We start from the raw sequence: 26,162 nt of genomic DNA, 5'->3' as shown, positions 1-26,162 counted from the left end.
TGCAATGCTGTAATATATTTGCGTAGCACATAGGTTCCCAAACGGGGTGGTGGTGAAGAAATTCCAGGTGGGGCTTGAGGCAATCCAGCCATCCACCCATCAGTCCTCCCAACCCCAAGAAAGAGCCCATGCTGGCGTTACCTCCTGCAAACATGGAAGTAGTGGTGGCGTCCTGCAGCATGGAGGTGGGAAATCCCACAGCTGCATGCCAGAGCCGGTGTCTCAGGAAGTGTGTGTGCTGCTTCCCCTACCCACACAGCCCATGCATTTCCTGAAAAGCTGGATCTTTTGCCTGCCTTTCTTCCACCTGCCATCTTCCTTGGTGGGGGGCAGGAGAAGCCCCAGGTCTGCACCGACTGCTCCTCACTGCCCACGGCAGCAGCATGCTGCCCAAGCAGTTGGAGCCTGTGCCCACTTACTGGCAGCCTTGTCCCACACACTGGATCCCTCATTTTGGCCCCATTTCAGAGTATTGGGGGTCCCACAAATTCCACTAACTCTGGAACCCCAGAAGAATTAATCTGGCGCAAGGCTTTGAACCTATCTACCCTCCCCCCATGGGACTGGAGTGCCAGAGGAGGGAGGTGTCTCAGGGCCACATCAGTGGGGCATGGTTAATTTTTTTGTTTGTTTGTTTGTTTGTTTTTGTTTGGGGTTTGGTTTTTTTTTTTTTGCATCTCACTTGGTGGTCCCTGACATTTTTCAGTGGGTCAGTGACCCCTGGCCCAGAACATGTTTCCCAACCTCCCATAAATAAAGACAGTCCTGAAATGTTTGTGTTGGACATATTTTATTTAAAAATGAAGCCTGGCCAACAAGCTCCCAATCATGGTCAAGCCCCCATCTGGCCACAACATAACACCCCTGCATCCCCACACACTCCTGAATCCTGAGCATATCATACACCAGAACCCCCTGTCCTGAGCCTCTCATATCCTCAGTCTGCCACAACACTGCTGCACAGTCCACACACTGCAAATCTGTGCCCTGAGCCCATCATACTCCCCAGCTCCCTGCCGTGAGCCCCTCGTACACCCCAGCCTGAACTCCTGCACCCTCACATCCACAAGCCTGTGGTTTGCTCAGCACCTCAACACTCCATCTGACCCCCAACACTCTCTAGCCTGGAGCCCCCTCCCTTGCCCAGCAGCCCCTTCTCCACCTCTTCCTGCACCCAAATTCCCTTCCAGAGCTTGCACCTTTCACCCATTCCCACCCCAGAGCCCGTACCTCCTGTCTCACCCCAGTGTGAGTAAGGGCTGGGGACAGCAAATGACAGGGAAGAGGGGAATGGAGAGTGCAGGGCCTCAAGAACGGGGTGGGGTCTTGGGGCTTACCATGAGATTTAAAAAGTGATCTTGGGTGTAAATAGATTGGAGACCACTTCCATAAAAATTTTTAATTTTCAAATTTCATAGCGCAAACTGCAAATTTTTTTTTGCCTTTTGATGTGTGGGGTACAAATTGACTTTTTGTTAAAAGGGGGTTGGAGGCTGGTAAAGAAGAGGTCAGGGGGCATGAGGTATTTCTCAAAAATCAAAAAGGGGGCATGATGCTGTAAAGTTTGTGAGCCACTGGTGTAACATATACCACAGCAGTAGGATTTATATGGAGGATGGAAATAAATCTCATACATTCGTATTGGTTTCATATGTCCTCTGAACTTGTGGTTTTGGCACTACTGCTACTTCTTGGAGCACCCATCTGACTCTGTGACATGGCTTTTCTGGTCCCAGTTCAAAATCATATATAAGCAGACTAGCGTAGTTATGTATTTACTCCCCAGCTGGCAAATCCAGCACATTTCCTATAGGTATCCAGCCTGTGCCTGCCATCTAGTACGAAAGAAATAAAGCCTTGCTGCCTCCAAAGAAAAAGCATTATAAATTATTTAAATAATGATCTTCACACTTCAGAATTTTGTTATGAATTACAGTTCCATGGCTGGATAATCATAGTCACCAGAGAGGTGAAATAAAAATATCATCTGAAGGAACAAACACAGGTTTATTGTGTGATCCCTTGTAATCTCTAGTTAGATGCAAAGCACCAAGTCTAATACCAGCTCTTTCTTTTATTCAGACTTTGCTGTAATCAGTTCACATCACTATGACATTTGTACAGCATCAAGCAGCTGTTACTGTAACTGTACGGCATGTCCGTTCAGTCATACCATAAGAATTAGTTTGCAGAATAATACTTAGGAAGCAGAGTTAATGCCTGACACATGGGTCAGTCTGTTGTTGTTTTAGCAAATATCATGCACTGTAAAAACTGTTGACTAAATTCTGCTTTGAAATTGCTTAATAGTGTTGGAGGGAAGTTTTAACTAGACATGGTACAAATCTGACTGCCAAGTTGTTTTAACACTTTAAGTTAAATAGTCCTCAAGTCATTCTTCTACAAAAGTATTTCTAAAGTATGGAATTTTTAGAAAAAGGAATTAATGAAGCTTAGTGACCATTCCCTCTCTTCTCCCCACCCCTGCCACCAGACACATCCCAATAATTTTATATAATGCATTTCTTAGGTGTTTCACTTTTTTATTAACTAAAATAGGGAGAGGATTTTTCTTTTCTTTTGGGCCATTTTTACACAGGCCACTTCCTTTATGGAGCGAAAGATGCTAATGAGGTGCAGATGCAAATTCCCCACGCCTCATTAGCAGAATGTCATGTGATTTGGAGTCCGGAAGACTGTTCTTCCGAACTCCAAAATGCCCTGTAGAAGCCTGGCCCCGGGGGCGGGGGGGAAGCTTCTGGAAGGACGTGCTTCTTCTGGAGGCCCCTTCTTCCCAAAAATTTTTGGGAAGAAGGGGTCTCCAAAAGAAGGACTTCCTTCCAGAAGCTCCCCCCACTTCTCCCCCCCCGGTGGCACGCTTCTACACAGCGTTTTGGAGTCCGGAAGAATGGTCTTCCGGACTCCAAATCACGTGACATTCTGCTAATGAGGCATGGGGAATTTGCATCTGCACCTCATTAGCATCTTTCGCTCTGTGTATTAGCATGCCACTTCCTGTGGCCTGTGTAGAAATAACCTTGGGGAGGGGGAGGAGGAGAAAATTAATTTCACTCGCTGATTCCAGATAGTTGATTATTTCATTGAAACACCCCCATTTTTTATATGCAGGCATCTTTCACATATTACATAGCTTGATAGTCCAAAAACTTAGCTTTCATTTTAATATGACATTTTTATTTTGTCTGCTGCTAAGTAATTTACCTTATAAGACACTATTTAAATTTGTAAAGGGTGGGATCAACTTTAAATCTAGTAATCACCAAAAATAAGATTTTTACAGTAACAGAGAGAGAGCCCTTCTAGTCTATATACTGTCAAAACAAAAAAGCAGTCCAGTAGCACTTTAAAGACTAACAAAATGATTTATTAGGTGATAAGCTTTCGTGGGACAGACCCACTTCTTCAGATCATAGCCATATCAGAATAGACTCAATATTTAAGGCTCAGAGAACCAAAAATAGTAATCAAGGTGAGCAAATCAGAGAGCTGAGGGGCAGAAGAGTGGGGAGTCAAGAATTAGATAAAGCCAAGTATGCATAAGAGCCCCTAGAATGACCTAGAAAATTCCCATCCTGGTTCAAACCACGTTTTCTAGGTCATTCTAGGGACTCTTATGCATACTTGGCTTTATCTAATTCTTGACTCGCCCCTCTTCTGCCCCTCTGCTCTCTGATTTGCTCACCTTGAATTTTTCTGATTTATCCACCTTGATTACTATTTTTGGTTCTCTGTGCCTTAAATATTGAGTCTGTTCTGGTATGGCTATGGTCTGAAGAAGTGGGTCTGTCCCATGAAAGCTCATCACCTAATAAATTATTTTGTTAGTCTTTAAAGTGCTACTGGACTGCTTTTTTGTTTTGATAAGATTTTTACAGTAGTTTTAAATATTACAATCTTCTGTCAACTGTTATGATACTGCAATCTCATGTTCCTGAGTTTTTGTTGTTTGGTTTTGGTTTTTTTTCCCCTAGTTGCTGCATGTAAACCCTAGAAAGCAATATGGGAGACTGAATATATTGGCTATGCATATGAAACAGATTAAATTATTGCAAATCATGTTGTCAAAACGGGCGTAAAACCAAAAGATTGTTTTTTCTCAAATACCTTTTAGTTATTGCTAATGAAGTTTTAAAGTAATAAATAAAATTAGAAATGTGACTTTAAAGTTGTTGCTTTGAATAACAAAGCATTTGCTGCTGCAATATTTTTAAATTTTTTAGAAAATATTTGGAACAGTGTAACTTCTTGTGCTGTTTTCAAATAGACCATAAAACATATGGAGCTGTACATCCGATTTAGAATGACTCTTGTTCTCTGGATGTGTGTCTGATCACTGCAGTGGCATTACTGAATGCCACTGGTAGTTTAGCAGAACCATTTTTCCTCCCAGGGAAAAACAAATTTACAAAGAAGATAGGAAAGGGTGTGAGGGGGAAGGAGGTGCTTTATAGTCTGAGTATCTATGAGATTTAAGCATCACTGGTGGAACTGGCTCAGTGGCATAAAAGGCCAGATTTTGAATTAATATTGCTGAAACCACTCAAATGTAAGTAGGGTTAGAATGGCCCTTCTAAGTAACTAAACTGAGGCCTTACAAAATAAATCAGATCAGATCTGGCTGGATGTTGAAGGCCAGGATGTATATTAAGAAGAGGTATTGAGTCTGAAGTCACGTGGAAAAAATGCACTCCCTCCATTGTTGTGCAGAACCCTTGCTGCTGGTTGATTGCAACCCTTTCCTTGAGGCATAACTGAAGTTCTTTGTTACAGCCTATACTGAATTTCTGACAAGTTAAGGGATGCAAGATACCTTTTTTGGGAAACTTTTCTCTCTACCCTCCACCCCCAGTCTACACATTTCCAGAGAAAATATGGGCCACCACTCCTTTTGTAAAGTGCAGCCTTCATGATGGTGAGCATGGAGGTTTCAAGCATCAGCATAATCAACTTAGACAGTCTTTCCAAAGTGTCCACAATGGAAAGCAAATCAGCTCTTTAAAGGTTTCTCTGGCAGATTTTTAGAGCTGCAGGAAGATAACAAGGGGGTAAATCCTTCCTAAAATGTAGTTTGAAGGGGAAACATGACTGAAATTCAGAACTGATTGTTACAGTTGAAAAAACCTGGCTTTCCAAACTTTAGGCTACGGCTGAAGCTGCATTTTTCTTTTCAAGCAACCTGCAAAGGTTCCCTCACGCTGGGTATGCAATGCTAGCTAAGGTTTTGTTTAGGAAGTTGTGCAATAAAAAACGGAGGAAAAGAAGCTGTGTAGTATTAAATCCATGGGGCGGGCAGGAAACATTTCAGTTCAGCATTTATTTTCTGCTGATGTGGCAAACATGTTTTCAACCATTCTTTCTCTCTGCAGAGATTCAAGATTACTGTCCATAGGGGCTGGTGCAGATGAAGTCATGCTTTCCATTATATGCAAATATATGGGAACTCTTCCATAAAAGAAGTAACATCCAGCAAAATCCCATTTCTTCATTGAAAATTCTTGAGAGATACAGCATATTGATTACATATTGAAAGAATAAACAATAAATGTAAGGTGGCAAAGTGAAATTTTCTAGCATTTATACCAATGGCCTGCTCGTTGGGCCTATGTATAACATTTCTTGTATCAGAACTTTGAAACTAAATATTGACACTTTAAAAAAAGTAATTTGAAAAGATGTATCCTCTTGCAAGATTTTTTCTCAGTACAGATTAGTTGCTATCTTAGAGTAGTCTAGTACATTGTTAAGTAAATGGAGTGTCTACTCATATAAGCAAGGTGCATTCACCTTGGAAAAAAAAATGAAACCATGGTAAAACAGAGGAGTGCATTGACATGCCCAGTGCAAGAGAGAATGCTGGTTTATTTGCTTAAAGAAATGTAAATGTAAAACCACACTGAACACCACCCGTAGCATCTGCTGGAGGCATCCACTTTATCGTAGGTTGTTCGTAAGCTTTTTGGGGAACAGATTTTCTTTTTGTTCACTGGTTGTGCAGTCTGGAGCACAATGGAATCCTGGTCCACAGTCAGGGCTTTGAAGCACTACAGTTTCTCATGCCTTATTTTTTGAACTCAAGTACTACTCACCTACCAAAATAGTAATTCAGCTCTCCTTAATTCACCTGTAACTTTCACTTTGTAATATTCAATGAGCAGTGAAGAAAGTGGATCTCATGTAGATCATTCATTTTGAACAGTGGCCATAAGTCTGGTAATACTGTCTTACAATACCTAGTCCTTAGCTAAATTGTTACAGTCTGCAAACAAACTGAGGAAGTTCACCACCGCTGTTACACAGGCAGGCAAACTGGATGATGCCAGAGCCTTGCAATCTGTGATTAATAGCAGTTTACATTGGTTAGAACCTAAATACCAAAAAGATAACCTTTTTCTTGTTTTCTCTAAATATTCGTCCATTTGTATTTGTCACTTTAAATATTGATTTACCAATGTCAGTTATACACACTGAAATGGTTTAAACTTAAATTTGTTTCACAGTACTCAGAGAGGTAGCCATGTTAGTCTGTATCTTCGAGAACAACAAGAAGTCCTGTGGCACCTTATAGACGAATAGATATTTTGGAGCATAACCTTTTGTGGGCAAAGACCTGCTTCATCAGATGCATTTGTAATTGCCTTAAAGCACAAATATTTGACAAAGGAAATTTGATTGGCCGAATTAGCATAGTTTGTTACAGAAGTCCTTGACATGAAAGGTAGAGCTGCTTGCAATAAATGTAAAGTTAGTTTTACATTATACTTACATTAACTCAAAATGGGTCCTTACATTTTTCACCTTTAGCTGTACCTTCAGAATTGGCTTTGATCATTCGTCACTACTTTTAGATGAGAACAAAGCCTTTTAAATTGAAACGTGAAAAACAATCTCAACTGTCAAAACCATCTTACTTAAAAATAAAATCTTTTGATGGGATAATGCCTCATTAACAAAGAGACTATTCACAGGTTAGTGATAAATCACAAAGTTTGTCTTAAGGAATCTCCATGGCCAGAGCAGTGTGGGGGTCAATTGTGTAAAGGATATATTTCCTTTAAGCATCATGGCAGCTAGTATCAAGGTACACCGCAAACTGAAAGTACTTGTCTTGCTGGTATAATAAAGTATTATTTGCATTAAGTGGGAGACCCATTTTAAATTACTAATTAAAAAAAACTGAATACAACAGCAATTAAATTTATAAACCAAAAGCAAAGATAACTGCAATATACTTTAGAACTGTGTAAAAATAACAGACATTTTGGTTAGCTGGCAAACCAATTTTAATTAGAAAACTTAAATCATTGACTTGAATCAAACATTTGTTTGACCCAGAAAAAATATTGCATTTAACATTTGCATTTTAATAAAATTAAAGCAAATTTCAAGTGGTTGTTTCAAATCAAGATGTTTAGTTTCACAAATGTCAAGAGTGTGGGTTTTTTCCCCCAAAACAATTTGCTGAAATCAGTGCAAAATTAATTATTGACCCAAATCTGCACTTTTCACCAAAACAGTAAACTCTTTCATATCTGGCAGCCCTGGGACTGGGAAGTTGCCAGATATTCAAATATTCTGGACAACAGAGAGGTACACCTAAATGCATAACACTAAAGCAAAACAAGATTAGATATTAAGAAACAAATGTATACAGAGTACTTTATTTACCAACAATAGTAGTACTGTACACTGTAAACTTATACTATGTTTGCTGTATTTATTTGCATTTACTTTCACTATATTGTACTTATGGAAAATGTAACAAATTTATTTATGGTTACAACACACCAGTTATTTGAGAGTTCTGGATAATAGAATGCCATACAGGAAAGAGCTAACTGTAGTGTTGGTTGAAAAATGTTACTCAGCTCCAATATTGTGCATTTGACAAAACACATACTAAAGTTTTGCTATAACATCCATCTTGGTAATGAGTAAATGCAGAGTATTTTATGACCGTTAGATTAAATCATATAGCACTCAACTGTTTGCTGCTATATGAAGAGATGTTATTGGTGCAAATTGTAAAGTGTTTAAGAAATTATATTTTGTTGTATCTAAAACTATCGAGAGGTCAGTGCTTATTTCTGAGTGGTATTAATTTCAATGTAACAAATGGGCCCAGAAAGTCACAGGTGTTTCTGATCTTGTCATTGTACAACACACAACAGTTGAAAATGGTTTAGACCAGGGATTGAGCAGAGACCATAGCCAGCATGGCAGACCAGTACCATTAAAAAGTTAACCTTTTATTAAAGGAAAAGGAAATAAGAGATTTGAAATGTATTAAGTGGGGTTTTCATTTAGCACCATTTTCAATGTAGCTGCCAGCAATTTTATAGAGAAAGCACCAGGCTTGACAAATTTTTAAGTGGTATTAAAGACTAACAACTGTACTTTTTTTTTAGGGAAAAGAGGAAAGGTTACTTGAGATGAGGATGGAGCTCAAGTATGTTAAGGGTTAACTGGTAAGCCTCACCCTAAATGGATGTGGCTTAAAGGTTACACTTAACCAGTGGGGACTGAAGCAGCACCTACTTGCCTCAAGCATAAGATCTGTTGTGGGCAGGGGCTTCCCAGCCCAGCTGGAGAAGCTCTGGTCCAGTGGCCCTGGGAGTGCCACTGGAGCGGGGCCATGCCAGCAAAGCCAGAGCAGCCCACACCAACCCCCTCCCCCACTCCATTTAATTAGTTAATTGGTTAACTCATTAAGGGGATTTTACATCCCTCATGGAGCTGTTAAGTCTGATCACACTTTAAAACAAAACATACACAAAATGAGAAAAACAGTGACAGAAAATATACCTTCTGTCTCTAGAGTGGACCCTGATTTGCAACTGTGCTGCAGGAAAAATACAAGTACAGCACAGGCTTATCAAGATACTCTGACAACTTTTAGCAACATCAGACTATTAGGGCATTTTTCTTCTCTCTAACTTTACTGGAACGCAACAAAAGCTGCCGTTGCCTGGCTGACTAAGCCCAACTCTTTTTAAACAAAAGGTGGAGAAAAGGACAAATGTGAAGAAATGCGAGCAGGAGCTCAAGAATTACATTCCAGCTGGTGCTCAGGCTTTCGTCAAAGGTAGTGGTGGTGACAGTATAGTCTGGGTTGATCAGGACCTCTCTCATGCTCAAGTTGAAAAAGACTGATTGTTATCACAAATGAGGTCCAAGAAGTCAGTGAAGACGGCATCCAGGATGGTAAAGCATGCTCTATTCAGTCCACCCAACTTCCACCACTGGATGGAAAATTGATCAAAATCTTTAAGGAACCCAAAAGAGGGTAAGGGGAAGATTCGCCCATCTTTATTTTGTCCACCACCAAGACCTAGCTTTTGACACAAATTTTAATCCATTAATTTTTTGCTGTATTTGCTTTTCCTTAGTAAGCCTTGGGTGGTACAAGGATACCCTTTTGTTTGGACTAAGTCAATCTAATGTCTGCTGCCTTTCCAAAATAATTTAACAGGCTGAGTTGTACTTTTGTTACCTTGAACAACCTTTGGGTTGCAAAGCACAGTATCCCCAAATAGTCTCCTTGCATAATGAAATATTCCTCAAGAAGGGGTATTCTCTTTCTACAGAATTTGTCTCAAATTTTTCCAAATGAATGACTGGAATTCTAAATCAAATCTTCACATTTAACAGAAGTAAATGTGTAAAGATCAACACTTCATTAACTGTTGGTATTTATAAATTTAAAATACATTAGTAAAACCTACTGAAACACAATATTTATAACTTGCAGCTCTCCATTTGAGTTACACTATTCCTGCCTAATAATTTCAGGCTATCAAAGTAACAAAGCCATTACAGTTGAGGCAATTAAAAATAAATTTACCCTTTTCACACCTTGTTTCTCAGGAATTCACCCATTTAAATACCCCATACTGATGTTATGGGAGTATAGCAAAGGTTGAACCTCCCTCATCCAGCACCCTCAGGACCTGACCAGTGCCAACCAAATTTGACCACAGGAGGTCAATATTGTTTAACACATAACCAACTCTTCCACTGATTTCTGGTCTCTTAGAAGACATTTAGGAGTAAATGGCAGCTAAATAACAGAACAGAACAATGGGAGCCAGGACTGGTGGCTGTAAACAAACTTTATGGGGCCATCAGTCACGTAACATGCTAAAGACTAATAAAATAATTCACTGGGGCTGCGTCTACACGTGCACGCTACTTCGAAGTAGCGGCAGTAACTTCGAAATAGCGCCCGTCACGTCTACACGTGTTGGGCGCTATTTCGAAGTTGAAATCGACGTTAGGCGGCGAGACGTCGAAGTCGCTAACCCCATGAGCGGATGGGAATAGCACCCTACTTCGACGTTCAACATCGAAGTAGGGACGTGTAGACGATCCGCGTCCCGCAACATCGAAATAGCGGGGTCCTCCATGGCGGCCATCAGCTGGGGGGTTGAGAGATACTCTCTCTCCAGCCCTTGCGGGGCTCTGTGGTCACCGTGGGCAGCAGCCCTTAGCCCAGGGCTTCTGGCTGCTGCTGCTGCAGCTGGGGGTCCGTGCTGCATATACAGGGTCTGCAACTAGTTGTTGGCTCTGTGTATCTTGCACTGTTTAATGAAAGTGTGTCTGGGAGGGGCCCTTTAAGGGAGCGACTTGCTGTTGAGTCCGCCCCGTGACCCTGTCTGCAGCTGTGCCTGGCTCCCTTATTTCGATGTGTGCTACTTTGCCGTGTAGACGTTCCCTCGCTGTGCCTATTTCGATGTTGGGCTGAGCAACGTCGAAGTTGAACATCGACGTTGCCAGCCCTGGAGGACGTGTAGACGTTATTCATCGAAATAGCCTATTTCGATGTCGCAACATCGAAATAAGCTATTTCGAAGTTGGGTGCACGTGTAGACGTAGCCTGGGTGTGTTTAAAGTGCTACATGACTGCTGGTTTGTTAGAAGGCAGACTAACATGGCTACTTCTCTGTTACTATTCATTTATGAAATCATGGGAAACTTGGCCACACCAATGATCAGAGGTCCTCCAGCTAACTAAAATCAGGCCAGATTATGGATGCTGCCAGATGAGAGAGTTCCAGATTAGAGAGGTTCAACCCAGGCCAGAAATCTCCGGTAGGTGAAAGGAAAGATAAAGAGTTCTCATATATTCCAAAGAATCAGGCCATCTGATTCAGCATATTTAGGAGTTAGAGAACCATAGCTGAATAAAGGAGTCTGTTTTCCCCACCTTCGCATTTTATTGTTCCTTTATGCTTAAAAGTAGCCTTACTTTTCTCCAAAGATTGTGTCTGAAGTTGAAGTATCAAATCTATTTTTCCTGGAAAACAATGCGGTTGTAACATCAGTTACAGTTTTCCCAGACATCAAGAGATAAGAGATTGAGTTTTTCATAGAAATACCTTTTAGTGAACTGTTGAGGTTTAACAACTACACCTCAAAATCCTGTGAGTTTTAAACAATCTCAGAATAAAATGGAGGTGGATTTTATTACCTGACCATTCCCAGAAAGGCTGAGAAAGGGCAAGAATAAATGTAAAAGCTGTACTAACGCATACAAATGTTTTGGTATAATACTTTTGGCCAGGGCAAAAAACAAGTATACCCACATTCATTCACGTGTAGTTCAATTATGCAATGTTGCAGTGAATCCCTACCCATGTAGCATGCACTGGTCCATGGGAGAGGAAAAATAAGTTGTCTATGCAGTGAAACTGTCAACATACTCAGTTTGATAATCAAAAAGAGAAGCTGTGGTAACATGAAGACAGCACATGTAGAATTGTGACATGCAGGTTTGACAGTGGCAAGAGAATGGTGGAAGGGCTATACTAGTCTTAAATGATTAAAGTCCTTTTCCCTATAAATTGAAGGGTTACCTCAGTGCAACTGGTAACATCTTAGTCCAATAAAGGGCTGCCAGAGACATTTAAAACCCCTCAAAGAGGGGACAGAAAGACAAGTTGTAGGGCTAGTGCCAGCAGGCAGAAGGCTTCTCCGGAGTGAGGTTGCTTAACTCCTGATGGGGAAACAACAAACTGCCTGCCTATTTTTGGGAAGGATGGGCACTCCAGCCAATAATGGAACAACACCCTCCCTAGAGATGCAACAGGAAAAGGTATCCTCATTCATTGTACCTTTGATCAGACCCTGAAAATCCTGATAAACAGGGAAGGAATGACAAAGCACTTATGTTAACGTGAAGGGCTCCTTGGACACAGGGCCATTGCAATATACCTACAATGAAACAAATGGAAACCCTTTCAAGGAGGAGAATGTGGTACACTGGAGTAAGGGTTCAAGCACATTTTGTATAAATTTTTTTAGATGTTTGATAAAAAATTTTTCAAGTCTACAGCAGATTAATTATTTTGCAGGAAGGCTATTTAGAATTAAGTCACAATACATAATCAAGTTGCTGAATGCAGAAGATAAAAGTAACTACACTAGGATCGCAACATTCGCAAGGATTCCATGTTCACAACCCTTGCGAATGTTGATTTTTGCAAATACGGGGGCCCCAGGGAAATGGTGGCTGATGGTGCTCCAGGCCCCAGAGCCCCAAGGAAGTGGCAGCCATTCCCTTCCCGGAGCCCTGGGGGAGGCAGCATTCACAAATGTCGCACTCGCAAATGTCAAGACCTTACTGTATTAATTTGGTGGTTACTTGATATAAATATTCAGAAGTACCTCAATTTAGCAGCTTTTTTTAATAATTACTTGTTTTCAAACAAGTGTAATTGCACCATTAAATGCTGGTGTTTAAAATACTGGATATTGATTCTAACATTTTAAAATGACCAGTTATGAAAACCCTCTTAGTATTTATGCTAGGAAAGGCTATATAAGATGGAACAAACTTGCGCTCTATTTTCAGGAATAAATCCATATGGCTAAGAAACATATTGCAAACATTCTTTATTTTTTACACTTTGTAATGGGGCAGTACAAGGCAACATGTTGCATTTAATAGCAATTTTCAGAAATTCAGGCCATATATAGGTTGGGGGGGGGTGTTTTTTGGGTAAAGATAACACTTCAATCTCTAGAAAGTGGGTTCTGTTTTGCATGCTGCAGTTAACTGTGTAACAGTCACTAGTCAACAATTTACCTTTATGAATAAAAAAACTAAGGATTGAAACCTTAAACACGAGTACCTCTAATAAAAGAGGTAGCTAGTGGAATCTTGCATCATAATACTCTCCAGTATAAAAGCTTATACATCTGGCTTCACATTTCAAAACTATGCTTTAAGAGATCATGAACTGACAAATGTACGAAAGGCAAAAACCACCGCGACTCTATAGAATCACTTACGTTTTAAGTACTTGAATATAAATGTAATAGAATGACACTATGCAAATATCTGCATCTTCTCTGAGCTGGTTCCCCAAACTGTCAAAAGACATTTGATTATACTAAATACGTGCCTTAGGGCTTGTCTATATATGAAATGTTGCTGCAACTGCATCACTGTATCAGAGGGGTAGCCGTGTTAGTCTGTGTCTTCAAAAACAAAGTCCTGTGGCACCTTATAGACTAATAGATGTTTTGGAGCACAAACTTTATGGGCAAAGACCCGCTTCATGAGAGGCATGAGTGCCCCCCACACCCCTCACTCAGGCATCTAACAAAGCAGGTCTTTGCCCATGAAAGATTATGCTCCAAAAATATCTGCATCACTGCAGGACTTCAGTATGAACACAACTTGTGCAGATGCAGTATCTTCTCAAGTAAGCATAAGTAATCCATCTCCCCAAGAGGCAAAAGCAAGGTCAACAGAAGAATTCTTCCACCCACCAAATGGTATGTAAAGCCAGCGTAAAGGTGGCACAGCTCTGTCTTTCAGATATGTAGATTTTTCCACACCTCTGTGGGACACGGCTTTCTCAATGTAAGGTCCCAGGGTAGAGCAACCCTTAGCATTACTTGGTCTCAAATTAAAATTAACCAAGATTCATTCGGTTTAGGTCAGCTAATTCCTCCTCCACCACAAGGTGTTTTTGTTTCTGTTTTTTTAAAGTTTCATTATTAAATGCTAAGCCATGATACTTACAGAAACATGTCTCCCCCTGCCCCCACTCCCCCAAATGCATTACAACAGCACTTTTTTTTTTTTTTTTTTTTTTTTTTTTTTTTTTTTTTTTTTACAGTTTCAGGTGATTTAGTCTAGATTACAATAACTTTCTCTTGAAAAAGCACAGGCCCTTTTCAAAGTTATACAGCCAGCAAATTGGTACAGGCTTGATCTTGAGGTCCTGGCTTAGGATCAGGCCCAAATTTGGTTTATAATTTTACTTTATTTAAAAAGTGAAATATATTAAAAACTAACAGAAACTAAGGGAGATGCCCTAAGCTACTGCTGGGGATGCCAGAAGAAGGCCAGGCTCTGTGCCAAGGGGTACGGCTGGACGGACCCCAGGCTGTTCTCTGCTGCTTGCCCTGCATGGCCTTGCCAGCTGCAGCTGTATCGTTCCTGCTGAGTCACTGCCCTGCTCGCAGGCCCCTACCAGCTACTCCCCGGCAGCAGCCCACAACCCTGGTACCTCCGAACTCTGTGGCAGGACCTCTGGGGCATCCAAAGTTAAAAGTTAAAATTTCTAATTTTGTCCTGGCAGGAAATTTTTTGAATTTTTATTTTTTTTAATTTCTGAAGATAATTCCCCGAGAAACATACTGAGTGAATATGTTCTCTGCTACCTTGTGCATACATACACTTGGGAACCCCAGAAAATGAGATATAAGACAGCTTCTGGAATGGTAAACATTAAGACAAAATATGCATAATAAATGCACTAATAGCTAATCTATTATACAATAACCATATTTATCAACAGAATATGTAAATTTAAGATCTGTCCTCAAAAATTAAAACCATTTTGTATTTCCATTGAAGGGGCACAAAAAATGGGATATAATTTGCATCATCTCAGTTTAATAATCCAGTAAATTACAAAAAAGACAAACAATGAAAAGAGCATCATGTAGCACAACAGTTTTGTCTGGCTCCCTCTGGAGAGTGTTTTCAGTCTGCCCATAGTGGCACCTAGAATTCCACCTGCAGAATCAAAGTCAGAGTCCTATGAAGGAGGAGAACACAGAGAATCACTCAGAAAATATCACCACTTTACAGTGGACTTCTTGGGTTGTATTTTCTTCCTATATTTAGAGTATTAAAGACTTGTCAGACCCAGTATTTCACAGGCAGTGGCACCTAACTAGCCTATAATAAAGGGAAGTCCTCCTTTCCTTCCATTCCTATTTTCCAGGTACAAGACCATCTTATGCAAGTAACCAATTTTCTTATTTTTGCTTCTTTCTGGCATTTTTTAAAATTAATTCTAGCACTGACGCTCCTTCTGAACAGGTCTGTCAAAGCTATATTTTAAATCCTATTGCACATTTAAATGCAACAGAAATAATTAGACTTATCTGGGACCTACAAACTTGACTGCTCCTGAAGATCTGCTAGAAATTGACCACAGAGCATTCTCTGGTCCACTGCAGTAAATCACCAGAACAAGAAGTAAGAGATTAGAAAGATGACCTAAGATACCTAAGTTGGAGTAGCATAACCTACCCTGGTAATGTGAACAAGGCAAAAGTGCTTATACAAGAAAGCACAGTTGCTATCAAAATAACAACTAATGCTCAATTTGGAGGACAGAACAACTGTTCCTCCCTTTTGTCCTGATAATGTTAACAACATTTTATGGTATGATACAAGAGATCATGCAGTGCTTAGACCTCTCACTACAGGTTGAACCTCTCTAGTCCAGTACCCTTGGGACCTGACCAGAGCCAGACGAGAATTTGCCAGGCTAATGGGAGGTCAATATTGTCTAGAAGCATTACCAACACTTCCACAGCTTACTGGACTCTTAGAAGAGATTTAGGGGTAAATTACAGCTAAGTACCAGCACAGAACATTGAGTCAGGACTGGTGGCTGTGAACAAACTTTATCAGACTGCGGGAAATTTGACCACACCCATTATAAACGGTCACTCGGGTGGCTAAAATTATGCTGGATTATGGACATTGCCAGACAAGAGAATGCCGGATTAAAGAGGGTCAACCCATTCAAGTTTCTTGACATATACATAAAAGAAATCCATCTGTAAACAAACATACGTATGTCTCACTGTAAAAACTCGTAACATTTGTTGGCACATACTTACCATGTCTGACAACATTTTATTTTGATTTTTAACTTCTGTTCCAATTTCAATGGAAAGCTATAAAAGAAGTAAGCATTACCATTACTCATCATTTGAGTCATACAAACCAAATTTGACTATAATATACTGGGAAAAGTCATTCTAAAAGGATCTGTCACCTCTCGTAGTTTGTCTAGCTGCAGTAACATGAATGATATACTGTGAAAGAAGTTGGAGAAAAGCATTTATGAAATTGTGCATAAGTGCAATAGCTAAGTGTCTTGGGACACTTGTTACTTTACACCATTCCCCTATGGCAAAGCAGCTCTAACCTGAGGGCATATCTGCCAAGCACAGATGCAGTGGCACCACAACATCCACATGGAGGTTGTATTAGTTTATGATAAGAACACATACAGCCTAGGACTGGCGTTGTTTTATGGTGTGCATTTTACTCAGGTGTTTTAGATTCTCTCTGAAGAGTGATTCTGGAATCAAATATTCAAAATAGAGAGAAGGTGTGTATAGCCTTTTTCCTAATTTTCTAATTTTACTAAGAACCACTCTTCACAGCAGAAGGAGACCTAGTATGAATTTCAAGGAACTTAAAAGACAGGGGTCAAATGTATGCACTTATTAGGCTGTTGGCACACTGTTTGGATGGATGAATGTACTGTGTGTGTGCAGGTGCTATAATGTACCAATCTCCTAATTAATGAGCACCTTGGAGCGGCTCATTCCTACATTAACACCACGGACAAATTTACAGCTGAATTCAAACCTTCCTACCTGCCTTTCCTGAGCCACAATCCCACTCAAATAGTCTTCGTTCTAGTTTTCTTGTGTTCGTGTTAGAGTACTGTGCACGTAAGTAGCACTTACCAAGAATACAGCATGATGCTAGCAGTAACAAAGGTGATTAGGAGAGAAAAGCTTTGAGAGCAGGAATCAGAGCTTCTTCTTCTTCCTCTCCTTAGGTCTTAGCAGTCACTGGCTATGGCTACATTAGTGACTTTTGCCACCAAAAATCCCAGTTTTGTCAACAAAACTCGTGGAACGTCCACACGCAAAATGCATTTTGGTCAACAATATGACATAAGTCAGCACTTCCGCTGACAACCTTCCACCTCTCCCAAATGAAGAAGAGCGCCTTTTGTTGAAAGGTTCTGTCGACAAAAAAGCTGCATGGACGCTCTGGGGGGGCCTTATCTCGACAGACAGTGCAATGGGCAGCCCCGTCTGCTGTGCTTCCAGGTGTCTGTTCTGTCAAGGGAGCAGCTGGGCTGTCTGGTAGCTCTCTCAACAGAGCAGAGCACTCTTCTGATTGGATTTTGGGTGTAGCCACACACTACTGCCAGAAGTTTTGTCAGGAAATTTCTTACAACAGTGATTTCTGTCAACAGAGTGCTGTAGTGTAATCGTAGCCACTGGGTTTTGGGGACTTTACTTCAAAACCCCGAACAATCTGCTTTTACATTTACTTAGTTGGAAGTGAACAGCTTAATCATGAGCAACAGCCTGATCAAGAAAAATGTAAGGGCTCTGATCCTGTAAAATTAATTTCCTTGTATTATAGCTCTAGAACCAGCATCTACACTGAAGGCTCTCAATATTTAACAGGGCTTAGAATGGAGTAACTGTTGGAAAAATGGAATTTCTCATGAAGGGACTCACAGGGTTCTGGTTAGAAAAAAATCTATTTTAAAACTGCCATCTGCAGTTTCTGGATAGAGTTAAGATTCCCGAGGTAGGAAACCAAAATGTTACTTCTAAAATAATTATCACATATTACAAATTTATAAAAAAGATGTAGTAAGAGTTGTCCAGACCACAACTGTGACTGTTCTTCAACTACTGTCTGTGCTAATTACAAGACATCAAACTCCTTAAACTACAAGAAATAAATAAGAACTGGCTGCCTGGTTAATTATGGCTCTAAATCTAGGCTTCTTGTTTCACCTGACTAATGTAATTCATATCCCATCAAATGCTGACTCCTAGAGCTGCAAATAAGCAGTAAGTATAGATTCTGCTGTGGCTTCATGTTTAGCTAAAAAGGACAGCTGGAGCTACAATCTAATTAAAGAGAAAGCTACATGAATGAATTCACTTTTTTTAATTGCAATATTTTTCCTTATATTCAGTTCTAAGCTTGTTGCACTCAGTTGCTGCTTCCCTGGGCTGTAAGATTTGGTACTCTTAATTCAATCCAAGTGATGATTCCACAATAATTATATACTTACCGATTTTATGGCAGTGACTTTTGTACGCAGACTTTCCGTTAACCTTTCATTTTCTTCCTCATGTACACTATACCCACTATTGGCATAGCCATAGTTACCAGCAGCTGCTCCTTCACCTAAAACCAAAACAGTAAATCAAGTTTATAGACTGAAAATATCACTCATCCCATATATGGTATCTTGGAGCTCCCAGTCAATGCATGTTTACAAATGCATTTCTTTGTGATCCCTGCAACATCCTCAAAAATGAGCAAGAGACATTAACACATTCAAATGTTCTCAGCCATTCAGAGCACTCAGATTAGCTTTCAATTTGCAAATCAGCAAGTTACCCAATTTTGCCTTCAGATACAGCACATTTGTGCACCCTCCAAGGAAGGCAGCCTGCATGTTTAAAGCATATCAGGAAGTAGAACTGAGTTCACTGACTCTTATGAGCAACAAGAAGTCTTGTGGCACCTTGTTGTTCTCGAAGCTACAGACTAATATGGCTACCTCTCCGATACCTGACTGTTATGACACATATTCCAACTATGTCACATGTGGAATGCTGGAATTAATGTTAGTTGTAAGAGCATTCATATTTTTTGCTTTATAATATCTACATTAGTAACCTGTTCTACGAAATATAGAAGGTTTTAATGCCCATTTGCTTTATAAAAAAAGTAAAGGGTAAACATACAGGATTTATACAGGATGCATAATCAGAGCTTTACTTGTGTTTCTACAAGCAAAAGACCTCTGCCTTGTGGTAGGATGCTGCACTTGGCAAGCCATCTGCTAGTTGGATATGAGTCTTAGCGCTGCTACCCAAGTTGCCAACTGGCAGATGACTGACCAGCTGACGAGAATCAATGCCAAAATCATACTAACCCTTCCCCCGCAACGCCTCTCTAAAAAGGCTGTCCAACCTACAGCTAAACAGCAGACTGGAAGGGGGTACACCAAGAACCCTGCACCTCCCTCCCTCAATTCCCAATACTCAAAATAAAATCAGTCTAGCTTTGCAGGACTAGGAATAGCAGGGTGAAGCTGGCCACATGCAAAAGTCGTATCAAGGAAAGTAGATTGGCAAAAAGACTACATAGCTAGGACTGAAAAAGAGATTGATTAAATAAAATTAACAAAACAAATACCACAACCTGCACTTTAGAGTAGAGACTATGTTTCTTTCAGCTAGCAATCCTATCATCTTTTATCAGATAAGTAGCTGAAAACTTCAAACTGTACTAAAACTATTTAAATCCTCTCAAGTTAATTCTCTTTTTCATCCCTGAAAAGTTTGAGAGGAGATAGCAGTCAGATCCACAAAACTAGAATAACAATACTAGAATAACTGATAGTGATACTTCCTGCCTATAAACCACAAAACAAGAATAACTGATACGGTGGACTGCCAACTTACATGGGGGTTGCAACCGCAACCCCCACGTAAGTCAAATTTCCCACACAACACTGGGGAGCCAGGAAACTGATGAGGGCACCAGCCCTGGTCAGTTTCATGGCTGGAGTGGAGGGGACCTGGGGGACCAGGTGGTAGCAAGGCTCTGGGCACCCACGACTGGTCAGTTTCCTGGATCCTGCCAGCAGCAGGGAGCCAGGCATGGCTTCTCCCTGGCTTCCCCCCAGCTGGGAGAAGCCATGCCGGGCAGACAGCTGTGGCAGCTCAACTTCTCCCAGCTGGGTTAAGCCAAGGAGAAGCCACAGATGGGGGAAGCCAGGCGGACAGACAGACATTGCACAACAGCTTTCTGTCCGCCCCACTTCTCCCACTTGAGGGAGCTGGGTGGACAGACAGCTGCAGAGCAGCTTTGAGTTGCGCATTCGGGGGGCTTACTGTGCAATCTTCTGACTGATTTCATACTGTACCTTATATAGTAAAGGCTTATACAGGAAAACTGAATAACTGATATTACTAATTTATCATATTCCATAATGTAGAAGGTAAGAGTTTTTTGTCTGACAGATGCAAAAAAAATAAATTCCACAAGTTGGCCTGATGACAAGTTTTCAGTGAGGATACATAAACTGGAAAGCTTCCATTTCACCATCATGGTAGTGAAAAAATGGAAAATGGATCTTTTTTATTTTAGTTTTCCTTAATTTTTTCCAGGGTCAGATTTGATATACCAAGTATGGAAAGTTGGCCTAAAAGAAACACTTTCACAGAATTACAAGCATGTGCAAAATATATAACTGAAGTGACCTTACAATATTCCTTACTAAGTGAATATTGTAGTAGGGATGTGTGCACAAAGGTCTTTGACAATCTGTAACGTACAGCCCAACTCCAATAGTTGTATGTCAAAAGTTATTGCAAGAGGGAGACTTTACAAGTGGAACACAACATAGTGGAGCCTTTTTTCCAAGTCTTTTTAATCAGAAAAATTTATATTTACATAAACCCCAACTCCAATTGGGAATGAGTTTGTTAGGTATGGAAGTACACAGAGAAGACTTTTGAAATTCATAGAAAATCAGTGTACCGTGTGTTCTGTTCCACAATACTATCAGTTACCATATGATAACAAGCAGAAAACACAACTTTGTAATATACAAAAAAGGCCCAGGGTGGCTAAAAACAGAGGCAAAAAGTGCACATTCATATGAAAGAAACAATAACATTTCTCAATGGGCCTCTGTCTGAGGGGAACTAGGTAGGAAAACAGAACGTAACTGTAACACGTAAGTTGTCAAGAGTTAAGTAGGAAAATTGAGGATTTATGTTCATCTTAGAGTGTACAACAGTTAACAGAGAAAGCTGTGCTAGTCTATATACTATCAAAACAAAAACGCATCTGCGCATTGTTGTATATTGGACAGACTTCAAACTCTCGTAGACAAAGAATTAATGGGCATAACAGACAGACACACTCCTGATCCACAAACCCGTCAGCCACCACTTTAATGGAGTGGGCCATTCTGTTAACGACCTCAAAGTCTGCGTCCTACCAAAGAGGAATTTTCACAACACTTTGGAAAGCGAGGCTGCTGAACTCTTTTATATTCAAATTCAACACATTAACATGTGGTTTGAACCAGGATGGGAATTTTTTAGGTCATTATAGGTGCTCTTTTGCATACTTGGCTTAATCTAATTCTTGACTCCCCCACCACCACCCGCCCCTCTACTCTCTGATTTACTCACCTTGATAATGGTTTTCTGATCTGTCAACCTTGATTACTATTTTTGGTTCTCTGTGCCTTAAATATTCAGTATGTTCTGCTATGGCTATGGTCTGAAGAAGTGGGTTTGTCCCACAAAAGCTCATCACCTACTAAATTATTTTGTTAGTCTTTAAAGTGCTACTGGACTGCTTTTTTGTTTAGATTATACAAAAATTGTTTGTTTGGATTCTATTTAATGAAAACCGTCTATTGAAATGACAGCACAAAGAAACCTGATAAACAAGCAAGAGATTTTAAATGCCATCGTAACAACAATGTAGCTGCATGATACATTTAAATCACTTTATCTGACCTATCAGCTTTTTTTCCCCCCCCATCACCAGCTTCAGGCTGGTTCCTGGCTCCCCTCAACTTGCGTGAAAATTCGGGTTACATGGGGGTTGCAGATATGCACCACTGCATAACTCGAGGGTTTAATGTATTAATAGGGAGTGGCAGCTGAAGGAGATGGAGATCAAAGACAAGAATAACAAGGTGCCCCTCAACAAGGAAAAGGTTGTGCATTGATGGGCGAGATATTGTACCAATTGGTACAATTCAGTTAGACCCAAGCATCTCAGAGAGACTGACTGAAGAACTAGAAGAGATATCCCCACCAATCATCGAGAGCAAGACTGATATTTTGAATGAGGAAATAGAGCAGTGAAATGACTAAAGAACAAGAGCCCTGAAAATAAGATCACAGGAGAGATGATCTAATACGGTGGAAAAAGTATGATTCAGGAAACACACTGACAATGTAATAGAGCATGGAAAAGGGGAGGGCACCTAAAGAACGGACAAGATCCGTGCTAGTGACAAGACACAAGAAAGGAAGTGCTTTGGAATGCAAGAACTACAGAACGATTTCCCTAACGAGTCATCTAGGCAAGGTGCTGAAGATACTGATGGAGAGACTGAGATTGCAGATAGAAAGACGTCTAGTAGACGAGCAAGCAGAGTTTAGGAAAGACGGAAGTACCATACAGCAGATATTGGCACTAACATTAATAGTGGAGAAAGCTCAACATCTACATTGCTTTGTCAATTTTCAGAAGGCATTTGACAGTATAAGTCAGAAAGTGACTGGGGTGGTGCTGGAGTTGTATGGAGTGGATAGCAGACTGATACGGGTATTGAAGGGTATCAACCACAACATGGAGGTATGAGTAGAGATACAAGACAAGGAACTCCGATATCACTGATTATCTTCATCACGCACGGGGAGAAAGTGATGGACAAGATCAGGGAAGAGGTAGATGGGTATCAGTGCACGGGATGAGAATTTACAACTTGAGGTTCACGGATGATATCGTTATCATTGAGGAAGATGAAGAGGAGCTAGCAAGAATGGTGCAGGTGCTAAATGAGGAAGAGAAACAGTGTGGCCTGATTACGAACATCAGTAAAATGAAAACAATGGTATTCAGAGATAAGGAAATAAGAAAGATCAGCGTAGACAGGATTGAACTAGAGAATGTAGAGAAGTTCACATATCTGGGGAGAAACATGACACATGATCTAGATTCTAAGCCAGAAATATTGATTAGAATAGCAAGAGCAAGTTGGAAGGTGATGGATAAGATATGAAAAAGTTAAGCAATTAGCTTAAGAATGAAGCTGAGCATCTTGAAAATGTGTATTCAGCAGCATGTTGTACAGATATTAGACATGGGTTATAATGAACGAGGCGAAGAGAAGAAGATTGGCATTTGAGAGGAATTGTTATATCCTGAGAATAGGTTGGATGCAGAAGGTCACCAATAAGGAATCATATAGGAAGATACAGCCAAAAGAAAACCTACTGCAGAAGGTTATACAACGGAAGTTACAGCTATTCGGGCATGTTTGCACAATGAATGATGAACGAAAAGTCAAGACTCTGGTATTCAGCATAATGGATGGTTCGAATAGGAGAGGCAGACCCCAAAGAGAATGAGTAGATGATATAAAAGACTGGTGCGGAACTAGTCTATAGAAACTAAGCAACTCTACATTGGACATGGAAAAATGGAAGGAAATAGTGAGGGAGGCATCAGACACCAAAGGGCGCTGAGCCCCGGTTGTCACTGAGGATCTTAATCAGGAGTGTGTGTGTTTTTTTTTCCCTGTAAACTTAGTGACCTAGCCATGCAGACAAAACCCCCACTGTATATGCAGCTATGCCAACAGAATAAGGATTCACAGCAAACGTAAGGTTATGAGGGAGGTGTTTCCATTCAGAATTCATGTTTGGCGGTATATGGCGAGTCTATTCTAATGGGCTGTGCTGCTGTGGGATCTGGAGCATCACACAGCTTATATAACAGAACCTGTTTTAAAATATTCTGAATGGTTTTAATTCTCTCAGTTGGGACAATGTTTCTTTCCGCCCCCCTCATTTACTTTACTATCCATCATCTGAAAAAGAAAATCACAACCTTCCACAGTAGCAAAAGGACTTAACTCCAAAGTGCTTATAAGTAACAGAGTTCCTGCTCCAGACAGCAGCATAGTCATAATTCCCACACCCCTTGTATATAATTCTTTCCATGGTCAATATTGTTGATACCAAACATTTAAAGACAACAAGAAGTCCCATGACACCTGACTAACAGATTTACTGGTGCATCAGCTTGTGTGTGCAAAGTCCCATAATGCATCTGCTGAAGTGGGACTTAGCCCAGGAAAGCTTATGCCCTGATAAATCTGTTAGTCCATAAGGTGCCACAGGCCTTGTTGTTGTTTTCGGGCACAGAGACTAGCACAGCTACCCCTCTCATACCTGCCACCATGCAAAACATTTAACTACTTCCAAGCCACACTCCGGGCACATCTGGAAGTCTGATGCCAGCTGCAAAACTAGCCTGTCCTCAGGCACGACGTGAAGGGCTAGAGATGAATTGACAAACAAGTCTTTTGAGTTTCCAAGTCAATGGCTCCACAGCGGAGTCCACGAGCTTGGTTCTAACCATACGAAGAAACAAAAGTAGGGAAAAAAATCCCCACAGCGCGTAAGCGCATCTGGTTCACTTCCTGGCACCCTCGGTCGGGAGGATCGTTTTCCCACAGCCTGACGTGCCGGTCCCGAGGTGGCTCAGGCCTCCCGCTGCCCGTACATCCCGGCGGCCGGCGGGGCTGTACACCCGGGGAGCACAACTGGCAAGTCGGAAGGCGGGGGGAAGGGGGGGGGCAGCCGCGGGAGCCGCGATCCGAGAGGTGGGAAGAAAGGCGGCCCGGCGGCGCCCTGAAGAAGGGGCTCAGCGCTGGAGGGTGTCTCGCTTCTGCAGCCGCCGCTCGCTGCCCCCCTCCCCGCCCCGGCCGGGGCCTGCCCTGGCGCTCCGCACAGGGCCGCTCAGCGCACGGGAAAGAAGCCCCAGCCCGGCCGCTCCCCGCTTACCCAGCCCGGCGCGCCTCATCCCCGCGGCGGGCTGGGCTGGGCTGGGCTGGGCTGGGCTGGGCACCGGCTCCCCCACCCGCAGCGGGTCAGAAACAGGCTTCGGCCCCCGATGGCCGCGGCCAAGCTCCAGCTTCCGGGTCCTACTCGGCCCCGCCCCGCTTCCAGGCGCCACGACTTCGCTTCGCCGCCCCGCGGCCCTCTGGGTAACGGAGTCCCGGCGCGCGCGGTGCCTCCTGGGAAACGTAGTGCCCGCGCGGCGCTGCTGCGCGCACCCCGCTCTGTCGTGGTCGCCAATACGCGGGCCCATGGGGCGAGTCCTGCCTCGGCCCGCACGCGCCGTGCCCGCGCCCGCGCCTGCGCCTGCGCCTGAGGAGCCTGGCGGGGGCTTGGCCGCGGTGTGTGGAGCTCGCCCTGCCCCGTCCCCGCCTCCACCGCCCAGCTGCAAGCGCGGGGGCCGGGGCCGGGGCCGGGGCCGGGGCGGGCGCTGGCTCGTGGTAGCTCTGGCCAGCGCCGCTGTGGATGGACGCGCAGCTGGCTGAGCTGGGCCGCGCCCCGCCGCCTTGGGGCCCCCTTGCCCGCTCCCCTTGGGGTCCCCTCTGCTATCGGGCCGGGCTCCAGGCCTCAATCTCCGGCCGCAAAGCAGCCACCCGCCGCTGCAGGATGCTGGCGGGGCCGGAGCGGCCCATACACTGGTGCCTCCGGTTGGCCTGGGCTACACTCGGCATCTGTGTCGATCCCAGAGACAAGTAGCAGAGAGGTAGCCGAGTTGGTCTGTAACTTCGAGAACAACAAGAAGTCCTGTGGTGCCTTGTAGATGAACAGATATTTTGGAGCACAAGCTTTCATGGGCGAAGACCCGCTTTGTCAGATGCATGAGTGGGGCGGGGTCAGAGGGGTATTTAAAGAGTGGGGTCCCAGTAAGAGGGAGGGCCAGGGCTGACAAGGTCTGTTCAGCAAGGTGGAAATGGACCAATATGAACAGCCCTTATCAAAAGAGGAAAAAACAAGGCAAATCATACGGGGCTGTGAGCCTTTCTCAGAGTCTAATGGGGAGCTATTAGCACCCAGAGCAGAGAAACTGCCTTTGCAAACTGCAAGCTGCTCCCAGTCTTTGTTTAATCTACGGTTAATGGAGTCAAATGTGCAAATGAATTGCAGCTCAGAGATTTCTCTCTCCATTTGATTTTTAAATTTTTTTTGTTTCAGAACTGTCACCCTTA

General features: G+C 42.2%; 2 protein-coding genes across 5 annotated transcripts in view; one reads left to right on the top strand and one right to left on the bottom strand.

Annotated features, from left to right (window-relative positions):
• Positions 1-26,162, top strand: part of LOC142007992 (putative acyl-CoA dehydrogenase 6) — a 201,183-nt gene that overhangs the window by 161,660 nt on the left and 13,361 nt on the right. For 3 of the 4 annotated variants that reach the window (XM_074984727.1, XM_074984726.1, XM_074984725.1), the window contains one exon: positions 5,388-10,210. The exons of the other annotated variant lie outside the window; for it this stretch is intronic. In XM_074984727.1, coding sequence (XP_074840828.1) covers positions 5,388-5,472 — 85 coding nt within the window. In that variant the 3' untranslated portion in view covers positions 5,473-10,210. Of the gene's footprint in view, positions 1-5,387; positions 10,211-26,162 lie in introns of those variants that run through there. 4 annotated transcript variants of the gene reach the window in all.
• Positions 12,896-25,177, bottom strand: BET1 (Bet1 golgi vesicular membrane trafficking protein). Its single transcript, XM_074984730.1, has 4 exons — positions 24,943-25,177; positions 18,396-18,511; positions 16,174-16,230; positions 12,896-15,074 (listed from the first exon to the last, which is right to left on the bottom strand). The coding sequence occupies exons 1-4, from the start codon at positions 24,959-24,961 to the stop codon at positions 14,919-14,921; spliced, it is 348 nt and encodes a 115-aa protein (XP_074840831.1). The 5' UTR covers positions 24,962-25,177; the 3' UTR covers positions 12,896-14,918.

Source organism: Carettochelys insculpta, chromosome 2 (assembly GCF_033958435.1).
Source record: "Carettochelys insculpta isolate YL-2023 chromosome 2, ASM3395843v1, whole genome shotgun sequence".
NCBI classification, from domain to species: domain Eukaryota; kingdom Metazoa; phylum Chordata; order Testudines; family Carettochelyidae; genus Carettochelys; species Carettochelys insculpta.
Note: the sequence above shows the minus strand (reverse complement) of the source record. Positions and strands in the feature narration are given on the sequence as shown.